This window comes from Sminthopsis crassicaudata, chromosome 1 (genome assembly GCF_048593235.1).
Source record: "Sminthopsis crassicaudata isolate SCR6 chromosome 1, ASM4859323v1, whole genome shotgun sequence".
Lineage (NCBI taxonomy): Eukaryota > Metazoa > Chordata > Mammalia > Dasyuromorphia > Dasyuridae > Sminthopsis > Sminthopsis crassicaudata.
Window position 1 is genome coordinate 644,599,226 of NC_133617.1, and position 17,428 is coordinate 644,616,653.

The window sequence follows — 17,428 nt, forward strand, 5'->3', positions numbered from 1 at the left end:
CCAAGAGAAGACATCCTTGAAAGTCGCCAGAAAAGGTCTGTGTTTGCTCGGGGGAGGGTCAATCAGACTGGGCGCAGACTGAGGGCAGGCAGCCAGAGCAAGACAGGCAGCTCACACAACTCAGACCAGAGGGGGAGGGGTGTGATCTCTGCCTTTTCTGTGAAAGGGCTTTTGCCCCAGTGTGGATGCTCCGTCTTGGCAGCAAGCCAGGAGCAGCAGAGAGGGTGTAAACACCGGAGGTGAAGATTAAAACCCCAGAAAGCCAGCATCTCTCAGAGCTCGGCCACCCCCAACCCCCACCTGGACTGACTTGGTGCATTCTCGGAGCCTCAGAGCACAGACTCAGTACAGTCTTTGCTGTTCTGTTAGTGGCTCTCTGCTGCCCTACCCCCAGTCTGTAGAGGAAGCCCATTAATACCCTCCAGCCCCATCCCCCACAAAACAGACCAATTGTTTCTCTTGTCAGTTTGTTTTCTTTGATTCCTACTCTGACAAAATGAACAAAAAATTCAAAAGGGCTCTAACCATTGACAGCTTCTGTGTGGAGAGGGAGCAGACTTCAAATGCTGAGGAGACTAGGAACAGACTGTCCCCAGATGTATCCCCTGGGAGGGATATAAGCTGCTCCTCAATACAAAAGAACCTCATAGAGGAAATCAAAAAGGCTCTCACAAGAGAGCTGGAAGAGAAATGGAAAAAGGAAAGGGAAGCTTGGCAAGAGAGCCTGGAGAAGTCATCCCATGCATTCAAAGACAGAGTGGATAAAGAAATCAAATCATTGAGAAACAAGATTAGTGAGCTGGAAAAGGTAAACAACTCCAAGGAAAACAGGATTAGTGAGCTGGAAAAAGAAATCAGCTCTCTAAAAAATAAAATGGATAAAATGGAAAAAAATTCCATAGAAGATAAAAACTCAATTGGACAATTACAAAGAGATATAAAAAAAGTGAGTGAAGAAAATACATCATTGAAAATTAGACTGGAACAAGTAGAAATGAATGACTCAAGGAGAAACCAAGAGGTAGTCAAGCAAATCCAGAGAAATGAAACAATTGAAAAGAATGTCAAGTACCTTACCAGAAAGACAACAGACCTGGAAAACAGATCCAGGAGAGACAATTTGAGAATAATTGGACTCCCTGAAAAATGGGAGGAAAAAAAGAGCTTGGACACCATTTTCGAGGAAATTATCAAAGAGAACTGCCCAGACATTCTGGAAACAGAGGGTAAAATAGACATTGAAAAAATTCATCGATCACCTACTGAAAGGGACCCTAAACTCAAAACACCAAGAAATATAGTGGCCAAGTTCAAGAACCATCAGACAAAGGAAAAGATATTGGAAGCTGCTAGAAAAAAGCAATTCAGATATGGAGGATCCACAATAAGGATAAGCCAGGATCTAGCAGTGTCCACATTAAAAGAACGCAGGGCCTGGAACATGATATTCCGAAAGGCTAAGGAACTTGGTATGCAGCCAAGAATAACTTACCCAGCCAGAATGAGCATCGTTTTCCAGGGAAGAAGATGGACATTTAATGAAATAAATGAATTCCATCTATTTTTGATGAAAAAACCAGACCTACATAAAAGGTTTGATCTTCAAATACAGAACTCAAGAGATTTCTAAAAAGGTAAAAAGAAATCTTGAGAACTATACTTCTGTCAAAAAAATATGTAAAGAACATATGTACAATTTGTCTTAGAAACTAGAGGTGGAAAGGAGATTATATCATAAAAAAGTGTAAAGTGGTGGTACTACATCTCATGAAGAGGCAAAGGTAACCTATTATATCTGAGAGAAAGAAAGGAGGGAGATGAACATAGCGTGTATCAATAGACATATTCGATTTATGGTGAAACTTCTTCCACTTCATTGAAAAGTGAAAGGGAAGGAGTAAGCTAAGGGGAAGGGAATACAGTAATTTCGAGGAAAAGGGGTAAAATAAGGGGAGGATCTTTAAGGTGGGGGAGTGATCCTAAAAAGGGAGGGCTGTGAAAAGCAAGTGTTGTTCACCAGTTTAATACTGGATAGGAGGGTAAAAGGGAAGGAAAGGGGAAAAGCATAAGCAGGGGTTAATAGGATGGCAAGCAATATAGAATTAGTCCTTCTAACCATAAATGTGAATGGGGCAAACTGCCTCATAAAGAGGAAGCAGTTAGCAGACTGGATTAAAAGTCAGAATCCTACTATATGTTGTTTACAGGAAACACACCTGAAACAAGGTGAGACATTCAAACTAAAAGTAAAAGGGTGGAGCAGAATCTATTATGCTTCAGGCAAAACAAAAAAAAACAGGAGTAGCCATCCTCATCTCAGATCAAGCAAAAACAAAAATTGATCTAATTAAAAGAGATAAGGAAGGGCATTATATCCTGCTAAAGGGCAGCATCAATAATGAAGCAGTATCAATATTAAACATATATACACCAAGTGGTGCAGCATCTAAATTCTTAAAAGAGAAATTAAGAGAGCTGCAAGAGGAAATAGATAGCAAAACTATAATAGCGGGAGATCTCAACCTTGCACTCTCAGAATTAGATAAATCAAACCACAAAATAAATAAGAAAGAAGTCAAAGAGGTAAATAAAATACTAGAAAAGTTTGATAAGATAGATCTTTGGCGAAAGCTAAATGGAGACAGAAAGGAGTATACTTTCTTCTCAGCAGTTCATGGAACCTACACAAAAATTGATCATATACTAGGGCATAAAAACCTCAAAATCAAATGCAGTAAGGCAGAAATAGTAAATGCATCCTTTTCAGACCATAATGCAATCAAAATAACATTTAATAAAAAGCCAGGGGAAAATAGACCAAAAAATAATTGGAAACTAAATAATCTTATACTAAAGAATGATTGGGTAAAACAGCAAATCATAGACATAATTAATAACTTCACCCAAGAAAATGACAATAATGAGACATCATACCAAAATGTGTGGGATACAGCCAAAGCAGTAATAAGGGAAAGTTTTATATCTCTACAGGCCTACTTGCATAAAATAGAGAAAGAGAGGGCCAACGAATTGAGCTTACAACTAAAATTGCTAGAAAAGGAACAAATTAAAAACCCCCAGACAAACACAAAACTTGAAATTCAAAAAATAAAAGGTGAGATTAATAAAATTGAAAGTAAAAAAAACTATTGAATTAATTAATAAAATTAAGAGTTGGTTTTATGAAAAAACCAACAAAATAGACAAACCCTTAGTAAACCTGATTAAAAAAAGGAAAGAGAAAAAGCAAATTGATAGTCTTGAAAATGAAAAGGGTGAACTCACCACTAATGAAGAGGAAATTAGAACAATAGTTAGGAGCTACTTTGCTCAACTTTATGCCGATAAATTCGATAACTTAAATGAAATGGAAGAATACCTTAAAAAATATAGCTTGCCCAGATTAACAGAGGAAGAAGTAAGTAGTCTAAATAGTCCCATCTCAGAAAAAGAAATAGACCAAGCTATTAACCAACTTCCTAAGAAAAAGTCCCCAGGACCAGATGGATTTACAGGTGAATTCTACCAAACATTTAAGGAACAACTAACTCCAATGCTATGTAAACTATTTGAAAAAATAGGGATTGAAGGAGTTCTACCAAATTCCTTTTATGACACAGACATGGTACTGATACCTAAGCCAGGTAGATCAAAAACTGAGAAAGAAAACTATAGACCAATTTCCTTAATGAATATTGATGCTAAAATCTTAAATAAGATATTAGCAAATAGACTTCAGAAAATCATCCCCAGGATAATACACTATGACCAAGTGGGATTTATACCAGGAATGCAGGGCTGGTTTAATATTAGGAAAACTATTAGTATAATTGACCAGATTAATAATCAAATTAATAAAAACCATATGATCATCTCAATAGATGCAGAAAAAGCATTTGATAAAATCCAACATCCATTCCTACTAAAAACGCTTGAGAGTATAGGAATAAATGGACTATTCCTTAAAATAATAAGGAGCATATATTTGAAACCTTCAGTAAACATCATATGTAATGGTGATAAACTAGAACCTTTCCCTGTAAGATCAGGAGTGAAACAAGGTTGCCCACTATCACCATTACTATTCAATATAATACTAGAAACTCTAGCCTCGGCAATAAGAGCCGAGAAAGAGATTCAAGGAATTAGAGTAGGAAATGAAGAAATCAAATTGTCACTTTTCGCAGATGACATGATGGTATACTTAGAGAACCCCAAAGACTCTGCTAAAAAGCTATTAGAAATAATTCAGAATTTTAGCAAAGTCGCAGGATACAAAATAAATCCACATAAATCCTCAGGATTTTTATACATTACCAACACAATCCAACATCAAGAGATACAAAGAGAAATTCCATTCAAAATAACAGTTGATAGTATAAAATATTTGGGAATATATCTACCAAAGGAGAGTCAGGAATTATATGAGCAAAATTACAAAACACTTGCCAAAAAAATAAAGTCAGATTTAAATAATTGGAAAGACATTCAGTGTTCTTGGATAGGCCGAGAGAATATAATAAAGATGACAATACTCCCCAAACTAATCTATTTATTTAGTGCTATACCAATCAGACTCCCAAGAAACTATTTTAATGACCTAGAAAAAATAACAACAAAATTCATATGGAAGAATAAAAGGTCGAGAATTGCAAGGGAACTAATGAAAAAAAAGTCAGAGGAAGGTGGTCTAAGTGTACCTGATTTAAAGCTATATTATAAAGCAACAGTCACCAAAACCATTTGGTATTGGCTAAGAAATAGACTAGTTGATCAGTGGCATAGGTTAGGTTCACAGGGCAAGATAGTGAATAAAAATAGCAATCTAATCTTTGACAAACCCAAAGATCCCAAATTTTGGGATAAGAATTCATTATTTGACAAAAACTGCTGGGAAAACTGGAAATTAGTATGGCAGAAACTAGGCATGGACCCACATTTAACACCACATACTAAGATTAGATCAAAATAGGTCCAAGATTTAGGCATAAAGAACGAAATCATAAATAAATTGGAGGAACATGGGATGGTTTACCTCTCAGACTTGTGGAGGAGGAAGGAGTTTGTGTCCAAGGGAGAACTAGAAACCATTATTGATCACAAAATAGAACATTTTGATTACGCCAAATTAAAAAGTTTCTGCACAAACAAAACTAATGCAAACAAGATTAGAAGGGAAGTAACAAATTGGGAAAAATTTTTTACAGTTAAAGGTTCTGATAAAGGCCTCATCTCCAAAATATACAGAGAATTGACTTTAATTTATAAGAAATCAAGCCATTCTCCAATTGATAAATGGTCAAAGGATATGAACAGACAATTTTCAGATGATGAAATTAAAACTATTTCCACTCATATGAAAGAGTGTTCCAAATCACTATTGATCAGAGAAATGCAAATTAAGACAACTCTGAGGTATCATTACACACCTGTCAGATTGGCTAAGATGACAGGAACAAATAACGATGAATGTTGGAGGGGCTGTGGGAAAACTGGGACACTGATGCATTGTTGGTGGAGTTGTGAAAGAATCCAACCATTCTGGAGAGCAATCTGGAATTATGCCCAAAAAGTTATCAAAATGTGCATACCCTTTGACCCAGCCATACTACTACTGGGCTTATACCCCAAGGAACTACTAAAGAAGGGAAAGGGACCTGTATGTGCCAAAATGTTTGTGGCAGCCCTTTTCATAGTGGCTAGAAGCTGGAAGATGAATGGATGTCCATCAATTGGAGAATGGTTGGGTAAACTATGGTATATGAATGTTATGGAATATTATTGTTCTATAAGAAATGAACAACAGGAGAAATACAGAGAGGCTTGGAGAGACTTACATCAACTGATGCTGAGTGAAACGAGGAGAACCAGAAGATCATTATACACTTCAACAATGATACTGTACGAGGATGTATGCTGATGGAAGTGGATTTCTTTAACATAGAGAAGAGCTAATCCAATTCCAATTGATTAATGATGGACAGAACCAGCTACATCAAGAAAAGGAATACTGGGAAATGAATGTAAACTGTTATTTTTACCTTCTGAATCCAATTCTTCCTGTTCAACAAAAAATTCGGTTCTACACACATATATTGTATCTAGACTATACTGTAATATATTTAACATATATAAGACTGCTTGCCATCTGGGGGAGGGGGTTGGGGGAGGAAGGGAAAAAATCTGAATAGAAGTAAGTACAAGGGATAATGTTGTAAAAAATTACCCATGCATATGTACTGTCAAAAAAAGTTATAATTATAAAATAAAATAAAAATTTAAAAAAAAAAAAAGAATTCATATTGAAAAAATCAGTGATTGGCAGAGTCAAGATAGTAGAGAGTAAATAGGTCTTTGAATTGTTCTTGGCTTCCCTTGGAATCAACACCAGATCAAGTCTCTGAACTGGTTTTGGAATGACAGAACCCACAGATATTTGGAGTATAACAAATTTCCAGCAGAAGATATTTCAAGAAAAATTTGTCTCAATCATGCAGTGATGGGGAGGCATCCCATTGCATTTGCACCACAGGGAAACCCAGCAATACAAGTGGGACTTGGCTATGCCCACCCAGCATGGGAAGGAAACCCATTCAATTGGCCAAATGCAAAGGGATATAAAAAAGCTAACTGAAGAAAATAATTCACTAAAATTAGAATGGAACAAATTGAAATCACTAACTGAAAGAGACATCAAGAATCAATCAAACAAAATCAAATTTTAAAAAATAGAAGAAAGTATAAAAAACCTCATTAGAAAAACAACTGACCTGGAAAAAATAGATCTAGTAGAAACAATCTAAGAATTATTGTACTGCCTGAAAATCACAATGGAAAAAAAGGGTCTAGACAATATCTTTCAAGAAATCATCAGGAAAACAGCCGTGATATCCTAGAACCAGAGAGCAAAATAGCCTTTAAAGAATCAATTACTTCCTGAAAGAGACCCCAAAATGAAAACTCCAAGCTAAATTCCAAAATTATCAGATCAAGGAAAAAATACTATAAGTAGCCAGACAGAAACAATTCAAATATTGAGGCACCACAATCAGGATTATCCAGGATCTAGCAGCTTTGACTTGAAAGGATCAAAGGTCTGGAATGATATTCTGGAGGATAAAGGAGCTTGGACTGCAGTCAAGAATAAACTATCCAGCAAAATTAAGCATTATCTATCAGGGGAAAAGATGGACATTCAATGAAATAAGGGATTTTCATTTATTTTTGATGAAAAGACTAGAACTGAACAGAAAATTTAATCTTCAAATGTAAGGCAAGGGAAGCATAAAAAGAAAAAAAGGAAAGAGGAAAAAAACTTTTTTTAAAGGTTAAAATATTTATACCCCTCTATGGGAAGATGATATGTTTAACTTTTGAGAACTGTATCTTTGTTAGAAGTATATTTATAGGGTGTAGGCATAATTTGACTTTATTGTGATGATATAAAAAAGAAACTGGGAATGAAAAAGAGATTATACTGGAAGAGGAGGAAAAGGGAGGCAAAATGAAGTAAATTATAACAAATGAAGAGGCAAAAAGGACCTATTACAATTGAAGGAAAGAAAGGGGGGGGTGGGCATTGTGTGAACCTTAATCTCATTGTATTTGGCTCAAATAAAGAATATAAGACATATTTACTTTGATAGAGAAATTTGTCTCACCCTAAAAAGAGGAGGGCAAAGGGGAAAGGAAAAGAGGAGGCTAATAGTAGGGAGAACAGAAGTAGAAGGGGAAAGAGACAAGAAAGGGGCAGGGACTATAAAAGGAGAAGACAGATTGAGAGAGGTGGTAGTCAGAAGCTAAACACTGGGGAGAAGGGAAAAGGGGGAAAGGAAAGAGAAAACTTGAAGAAAATAAGATGGCAGGATATATAGAGTTAGTAATTTTTAACTATGAATGTGAATGAGATAAGCTTTCCCATAAAATGGAAATAGATAACAGACTGAATTGAAAGTCACAATTCTACAATATGTTGTTTACAAGAAACACATTTAAAGTAGAATTAAGCTTTAGTTGAAGTAAAAAAAAAAGTAATTTTTGATCTCAGATCAAGCAAAAGCAATTAAAAAATTAATGAAGGAAAGTGCATTTTGCTAAAGGATACCATGGATAATGAAATAATATCAACACCAAGTAGTATAGCAAATTTGGAGAAAAGTTAAGAGAGTTACAAGAAGAAATAGACAGCAAAACTATACTAGTGGGGGATTTCAATCTTGCTCTCTCAATACTAGATAAATCAAACCACAAAATAAATTAAAAAGTTAAGAAGATACATAGAATTTTAGAAAAGCCAGGCATGATACACTTTGGAGAAAACTAAATGGGAACAGAAAGGAATAAAATGGTTTTATTGACAGTATATGGAACCTACACAAAAATGAGCATGTCTTAGGGCATAAAAACCTCAAAATCAAATGCATAAAGGCAGAAATATTAAATTCATCTTTTTCAGATCATGATGCAAGAAAAATTATATGAAGTAAAACACCAGGGGAAATAGACCAAAAATTTATTGGAAACTAAATAAACTAATCCTAAAGAATGAGTGGGCAAAACAACACATTGTAGAAACAATTATTTAATTCAAGAGAATGACAATAATGAGACAATATACCAAAATTTGTGGGATGCAGCCAAAGCAATTCTTGAGGAAAATTTCATATCTCTACATGCATACTTTAATAAAATAATTTTACCTAATCTAATTATTCACTGTCATATCAAACTGCCAAGAAATTACTTTACAGAACTAGAAAAAATAATAACAATGTATATCTGAAAGAACAAAAGGTCATGAATTAAGGGAATTAATGAAAAAAAAATGCAAATAAAGGTGGCCTAGATGTACCAGACATGAAACTATATTATAAAGCAGCAGTCATCAAAACCATATGGTACTGGCTAAAAAATAGTATAGTCCATCAGAGTAATATATTAGGTTCACAAGCCACAATAGTCAATGACTATAGTAATTTAGTATTTGATAAACCAAAGACTCCAGCTTTTAAGGTAAGACCACTATTTGACAAAAATTGCTGGGGAATTGGAAAATAGAATGGCAGGCAATAGATATTGACCAATACCTAACACCCCATACCAAGATAAGGTTGAAATGGTTTAATGATTTTAACATAAAGAATGTTACTATAAGCAAATTAGAACAAAGGATCATCTACCTCTCAGATCTGTGAAGGAAGGAATTTGGGCTAAAGAAGAACTAGAGTACATGATGAAATACAAAAAAAAATAATTGTGATTATATTCAGTTAAAAAGTTTTTGTACAAACAAAATCAATGTAGAGAAGATTAGAAGGGAAGCAATAATTCTCCATTATTGGAGAATGGCTAAGTAAGTTATAGTTTATAAATGTTATGGAATATTATTACTCCATAAGAAAAGATCAGCAGGATGATTTCAGAAAGGCTTGAAGAGACTTTCATGAACTGATGCTAAGTGAAGTGAGTAGAACCAAGAGAACATTGTACACAGCAAGATTATATGATATTCAATATTGACGGGCGTGTCTCTTTTCAACACTCAAATGATTAAGGCCAATTCCAATACACTTGTAATGGAGAGAGCCATCTGCATCCAAAAAGAGAACTGTGAGAACTGAATGTGGATCACAAAATAACGTTTTCACCTTTTTGAAGGTGTTTTGCTTGCTTTTTGGTTTTATTCTCATTTTTTCTTTTCATTTTTTTTTTCTCCTTTTTGGTCTGATTTTTCTTCTGGAGCATGATAATTGTAGAAATTATAGAAGAATTGCACATCTTTAATATATGTTACTTTTATCTAGGGGAAAGGGTGGGGGGGAAATGAGGGGAAAATTTAAATACATGTTTTTACAAGGTTGAATGTTGAAAATTATCTTTGCATGATTTTAAAAATAAAAAGCTAAAATTCATCTAGAAGAACAAAAGGTCAAAAATTTCAAGAAAATTAATGAAAAAAATGCAAATGAAGGTGACTTAGCTCTACCAGATTTAAAACTATATTATAAAGCAGCAGTCATCAAAACCATTTGGTACTGGCTTAGAAAGAGAACAGTCAATCAGTGGAATGAGATAGGTTCACAGGATAAAATAATCAATGATGATAGTAATCTAGTGTTTGACAAATCCAGAGACCCCATATTTGGGGATAAGAATTCACCATTTGACAAACACTGCTGGAAAATTAGGAAACTAGTATGGCAGAAACTAGGCATTGGCCCACACCTACACTATATACCAAGATAAGGTCAAAATAGAATCATGACCTAGATATAAAGAATGATATCATAAACAAATCAGAAGAACATAGAATAATTTACCTCTCAGATCTGTGTAGGAGGAAGAAATTTGTGATCAAAGAAGAACTGGAGATCATTATTGATCACAAAATAGATAATTTTGATTATATTAAGTTAAAAAGGTTTTGTACAAACAAAACTAATGCAAAATTAGAAGGGAAGCAATAAACTGGGAAAATATTTTTATATTTCAGGGTTCTGATAAAGGCCTCATTTCTAAAATACATAGAGAATTGACTAATTTATAAGAAATTAGAATGAGTTGGGTGATTATTAAATGGAAAAAAATAGGATTACAATAGAAGAGAAAAGAGAAAAATTTGGTTCTTTTTGCACTGACTGAATCTACTTCAAATGGGAGACATATTCAGCATATTCATCAGTCACACACCATTCTGTTGTGTATAATGCTGTAAAATAGAAATAAAAATCCTTCCAGATTCACTGGTTTTGACTTTTAGGACAACTTAAAAGCAAATATCTTATACCTATAACAGGCAGGGTACCTGGGAAAAACATATGCTAGTGACACACAAGTACATTTTTCCATACAGTTATTGGGAATAAGAATATAAAAATAGGAAGAATGTCCAAAAAAGGTAAATAAACCTCACTAAAAACACATTATGAATTCTCATTACATCAATTCAAGTGAGTTCTATCTCCAAATCTTGCAAGAATATGAGGTACTGGATAGAGGGACTGAGGACTATATAGGTACTCCTAATATATTAAAAACAAAGAGAAGAAGTACATTATATAAAGTTGGCACTATATGGAGTCTTCCCAAAAACATAGCTAAAAATCTCATTAAGTGGTTTAGAAGTCTTTTGTTCAGGTGAGTGGAGACAATAACCATTTCAATGAAACCATGGACCCATTCATATATCAAATATAGTCAAGAATAAGAATATAATTAATATCAAAGAAAAATATATTTCATCTGTGGTAGAGAAATGTCTCTCTGAAAATATTTTAAAAAGTTATAATTGGCACTGAAAGAAATGTTTTTGATGCTCTAAAGGTAAGCCTGTGAATTAATAATCAGTGGTTGATGTTATTGCCTCAAATGTAGAAGTTGGGAACTAAAAAAAAAAAATTAGTTTTAACGTCACTTAAAGAAGCTAAGCCAATGTTATCTTGCTGTATCTATGTTTAACACAACAAATGGAAGCGTGAATGTATCAAGATTTATAATTATTTAAACAAGCTGAAAAGCATTTATATGGAAGGCATTATGATGCTACCCTACCATTTGGTAGATTTTCTCAATTGAACAGATAATTATTATCTAACAATAAACAACTGGATAATTATGAATTGCAGATGTGAAGATAGCTACTTAGAGTTGGAACTACTAAATTAATTTCTTACAGTCAACCTAGCCCAGAGCTACACCTGTCCTGAAAACAAAAGAAAGAATTAGTAAGAAAAATCCAGCATTTTATTTGTCACTTAGGGCTTTGAATATTAACAATTTAGTATTTCTAGTCACGTTGCACAACCTATTTGTTGATGGTTTTTTTTATGCAGCTAGGCAAAAGGCCCAATGTTCTGGAAAAGACTGTAGAAAGTACTTAACTCCCTTTCAATCTCCTAATTAGATGGGAATTATTTTGCATTTCAATTTCAAGTGATCTGATAAAGATATTTAAACTTATTTTAAAGTGCTGATGTTGTCCCAGAGAGAAATGATTATTTTTCTTTTACATTAATGAACAATTAATACATGTGGAAATCCAGGTTTCTTTTTCTTTTCTTTTTTCCCATTCAAAATTCAGCTTCCCAAGGAAATTTTTGATCCTGCCCAAAGAATTCACCCCATTCAAACCACCTTATCTAGGTGGAATTCTTGCCCCACCATTGATTGGGTGGAAGATACATCCTTTTGTCTAGATTGCCTTAAACAGGAATGGTCTGGGTCCTCTCTTTATCCAAGAGTGATATGATGAAAGTCATGTCCCCAGACCTTCATTAGAATAAACCCACCTCTTATTATAATATCCATTCTTTCATTGTTAAACAATCAAGAATTGATTTCTGCCCATCTGGAACATTCAGAGTTCCAAGAATATATAAATATTGGGTAGCATCTATGAGTTGTCTTTGGTTCATGAAATAAAGCCAAATGACTCTCATTATATGAATTATCTGCTACCCATAATTAATAAAATTGATTATCAATTACCTAGAAATGATATCTCTCAGACTTTTCAATATATCATATCTCTAAATGAAATCAGCTATAAGAAAATTTCAAAAAGAATTGTATAAAATGAACATATGCTATCATAAACTTTGGCCTAATGCTTATTCTTAGTGTTCATTATAAAGTTTCTAATGCCTAAAGACTGCATTTCTATCTCCAAAACAATTCATTAAACATTTTTCAAAAATCACTTTACCTGAGATGACTGATGGTAAAAAGGGTTAGTAGGTTTCTGCCCACAGAGAGCAGATGCTGATGAAGTGCTAGACACAGACTCTGGCTGGGAAAGAAAAGTTATGAAACCACTAGTAAATAGACATGCAGTTTACACAGAATCCATAATGAGGAAGTTTAGTTTAAAGTGGTGTACACAGATATAAAAAGGCTCATTCACATGTAATCATAGGTTTTGATTAGCACAGAAGTTCATTTAGAGAAAGATCTATAGAAGTACAGTGTCTCTATTGCCTGTTAAGATAATATCACTGGTAATCACTGAATGTTCCATTTACCTACTATTATGAGCTTTTTCTCTTTAATGAGTTTTTCCCGAATCCTTTGTGACCATAATAAATTTACAAAATAGACCTCTAGCGCCACCGATACATCTTATCGATTGGCTTTTTCAATAGGACTTTTCAAATTTATATAAATTGAACTAGAAATAATTTCCACATGGATTCTGTATTAAAAAAAAAAAACCTTGCAACAAGTCTCTGAGATTTTAAGAATCACTATCTTTGTTTGCATAGACAATTAGATCTCCTTCATTATACTATAAATCAAATAAGATTTTCATATGCCTCTTCTACACTTTGCAGATGCTTACCCTCATTCTGTTTATAATGCTCTGTACCATAAAGAGTACAGGGTTGCCTGCTTTCCGTATGGCTTCCACAGCTTGTTCATGGCTTGCATCTCTGAGGTCCATTCCATCCACCTGTAATGGAAGGCCTCAGCTTAACATTATAATTATGGAGCATTTTTGTAGGTCTCAGGAGCAAGAATCATTTACCAGAAAGGCATCAGGAATATCTGTTCAAAGCTTTGAAAGAATTTTGGCATTTTGGCAAGCTCTCAAATCAGCTTTTGTTGAAGATGTGGTTTAGTCCATGCATTTGGCATAAGAAATTCAGGACTTCAACTAAACCTGAGTGACAAAAAGGAACTGAAAATTCTTTATTTTTCTTAATATTGTTGTTTCTTAAATAATGGATATATCAGTGTCATTTAAGAAATGATATAAAGAAATTCAACAGTTAAATATCTTTTATTATGAAAATCTTTTTACTTCTTTCTTTTCCATTTAAAGATGGCTAAATATATTTCCTGTAGAATAATAAAGATTATTTCCCCTCCCCTTTTTCCCCCTTTCATTTTCTCTTTCTTATTCAATATGAAGAAAAAACCTATGCTGGTGCCCAGGAATAGTCAATATTATAAAGTAAAGTTAGTTTTGTAAAAAGAGGGTTTTTAAAATTTTTTTCTTATTTTTTTTTTTAATAGACATGATAGTTGCTGGAAGCCAAAGAATGTGCTTATTTATTTGTTAGTATTTTCACACAAAAAGCCTTAAAATAAAAGTTTAAATTATATTTTGTCTAATATAATGACTTGTTTGACTCATAACCTAATGAGAGAAAAATAGAGAAAGGAAAAAGAAACAGTCCAAAGATCAAATGATAATATGGGTGGGGAAATAAAAAGAAATGTAATAGTTCTGGTTTTATCATCTCCATTGACTATAGTTTGCTAATTCCAAAGAGCAAAGTCAACGTCAACAGGGACAATTCTGTAAAAGAAAAAAATATGAACTGTATTCATAGAATAGCACTATCTTCATAATGTGAATCACCTCTGTTTGCACTAGAAAATCTCAGCTGATAAATGATCTCATTTATTAATTATGCCTCTTCCAGTGAACATTTACAAGTTTGTAACCTTCTTGTTACAAACTTCTTGTAGAACACTCATTCTTAACAGATTAGGATTTCTTAAGAGAGAAATATTACTGACTGTCATGTTTAAAGATATGAAAGCACCTTATTCTAATTAATGTTAATGCAACCTCCTACTTAATTAAGAATGTGCATTCAGACAATATTGTGCAAAAACAGAGGGTTGTTTCTCTCTGAAGAAAAAGTTTTCAATACATTGACTTTTCTGATGGGTCAAAGAACTTTATTGTAAAGGACATGTGGAGAAATTTGCTTTGTGATATTCCTAAGATTTTTCTGAAAGGTGATCAATAACAAATGGGTGGCTGTGAGTTATGGAGAAGGGAAGCATCACCAACCAAATAGAAAAATCCACCATTCTCCAATCTGCATGATGACAAAATTTTAAGAAGAAAAAAAAAAAAAAAAAAAAAAAAAAGGAAGGAAGCTATCTTCTCTTCCAATAGAGAATCACAGAAACAGTGACTTGCATAAGATCAAACAAGAATGTTTAGAAGTGGGTTTTTCTGATCTGAGGTTGACTGTCAATCACAGTAGCCTGCCTATAACAACTTAGGGTCTTAAGAGTTTATTTGCGTACAGAGAGAAAATATTTTCCCTGGATCACACAACTATTATATGTCATAGATATAACTTGAACTCAGGTTGTTTTGACACTGATATTACCTTATTTTCTCTCTTTAGAATAATTTAAATTTATATCTATATACACATATATACATAAATACATAACTATCTACATAAATACATATATACATAAATTTATATCTGATATAACTATTTATGAAAGGCAGTGTGGCATAGTGGGGAAAATTATAGAGTAATGCAGTTACAGTATATTGCTTCTGACACTCATTATACAAGTAACTAGAGACAACCTGCTTTCAGTGCTTAAAGCAGTTCCCTAGAGATTAGTACTAAGTAAAAAAGGCTCTTAGATTAGTTCCTACTCTTGCAGTTGTCCATAATGGCAAAATCACACGTTATAGCATATTTGTATATATTTTTTAAAAACACAGACATGTTTGCATATGAAAAATTAAAGCTTTTGGCAACTATATAAAGCATGGATGAAAGAAACTTTTTTCCTCTGTGGAACAAGGAGAATTAAAGATGTTGCAGGAATGATCCACTAAGAAAAGCCAAAAGCAATCAAATTAACCTGAAAGAAAAAAGTGGTAATAAAATTCTCCTTGCTTTTCACAAGAAAAAGGTTGTTGATTTAAGATAAAGAAACTTACAGTTCTGTTTGTAAAAAGCTTTGTTAGTAAAAAAAAAAAAATCAATATTTTTTTCTTCAGAAAGTTCATCAATGGGTCTCCAAAAAATATCATCAGATATACATATACAGTTTTTTAAGGTGTAGAGAAAATTTTCTTATTGACTCATACTAAGTCCACTATAATGTATGAAAAATAATGAAAATTATTTTTTCTTAGAAAATAAAATAAAATATTAAGTTCAGGAAAATGACATTGAAGAATACCTCTACTATTCTATCTCCAGTTTTCAAGGTTCCATTTTTGCCAGCTGGACTATCTTCCAGAACATGTTTGATGAAGATACCCCTCATAACTTCACCATTGCTTAGCCGACTTCCCATCCCACGTCCACCAACAATGCTGATGCCTAGGGATTTGTTCGGTTCTCTCCACAGCTCAACCCTAACCAAAAACAAAAAAAGCAAAAGTTTCTGTATTCATATTGGTTTTGCAATAGTAACTCATCCAATTTCCTGAAGAAAAAAAAAAAAAAAACAGTTTTGTGTAATTAACAGTAAAAAAGAAATATATTTTTCTTTCTTTTCCTAAATGTTTATTTCTTACATCTGGTATATATTCTGAACTTGTTTACAAAGATTTGCAAATATATGCAAGGAACATATTTGTTTTCACTAAAGTTTTGTCCTAGTGCCTCAGTGGAGCATGGGAGGAAGTACTGTTTCTAAAAGGCTATGTCAGCAAACCATAGTTTAAAAAGTTCCTAACAGGCTAGAAAGACTTTGAACTGGCAAACAGTTTTATTTTGTTTCTCTGAGGACCAACCCAGTGAAGTCAGGAGAATCTCCTTATCAAATTAATACTTAAGATGATGAATTTCTCAACCTAAGCAGCTAGCTCACTCAAGTCATCAGTTGTAATTATGGAAGAAATACCTATATCTACCAGTATGACAATAGGGATCATAGACAATGACAGAACTTAACTACAAAAGCAGATTAAGCTCCTCAAACTTAAATGAGGAGCTAGAAGAACAACCAAAATAATTTGAAAGCAGACAAGTACAAGGAAAAGACCTTTCACTTAGGCCTAACCATAGGGAAAATGGGATAAAGAGGGAAATTAAGAAGAGGTAAAACTTAGTAAGGCTGATAAGTTCCACATAATAATGAAATAACTCATCTTTCAACAGTACTTGAAAGTTGACAAAGGGCTTATTTCATAAAGAGATGAGGTCCATAGTAATACTATTATTTCATTTTACAGTTGAAAAAATATTTTCTGAGTTTCAACTCAAAGCTCTTTCCTGCCTCTTCTTTTTTAGCTTCTCAGTTATTCCAGTTGTTCCTCTAAGTATGATTAAAATCTTATTGCAGATGAGTAAAACACCTATATATCTAGAAGATTTGGTCTCTCTTTTGAATTCTGATCCTAAATTACCAATTGTCTGTACCTTCAAATGTCTCACCAGCATCACCAAATTTTTCAAATGGAACTAAGCACCTTCTCCCCCCCACCAAAAAAAACAAAAAAACAAACTACCCATTTTCTAAATCTCTGTTTCTTTTGCAGAGGTCCCATGCTCCCATCATCGGGGTCTATCATCCTGGAGTCATCTTTGACTTCTCTTCTTTTCTCTCCTACACTCAATTCTACTTCTCTTTCTCCTATATCTTTATAATTCCTTCTATCCGGAAAGGTCCTCAATCTGAGTTTTAGCACTCTAGACACCATTCTTACAGG

At 33.5% G+C, this 17,428-nt stretch overlaps 1 protein-coding gene across 1 annotated transcript in view; it reads right to left on the reverse strand.

Annotated features, from left to right (window-relative positions):
- MPDZ (multiple PDZ domain crumbs cell polarity complex component) overlaps positions 1-17,428 on the reverse strand; it is a 221,149-nt gene that overhangs the window by 57,759 nt on the left and 145,962 nt on the right. The window contains 2 exon segments of the mRNA XM_074282905.1: positions 13,337-13,447; positions 15,952-16,129. Of these exon segments, the coding sequence (XP_074139006.1) occupies positions 13,337-13,447; positions 15,952-16,129 (289 nt within the window).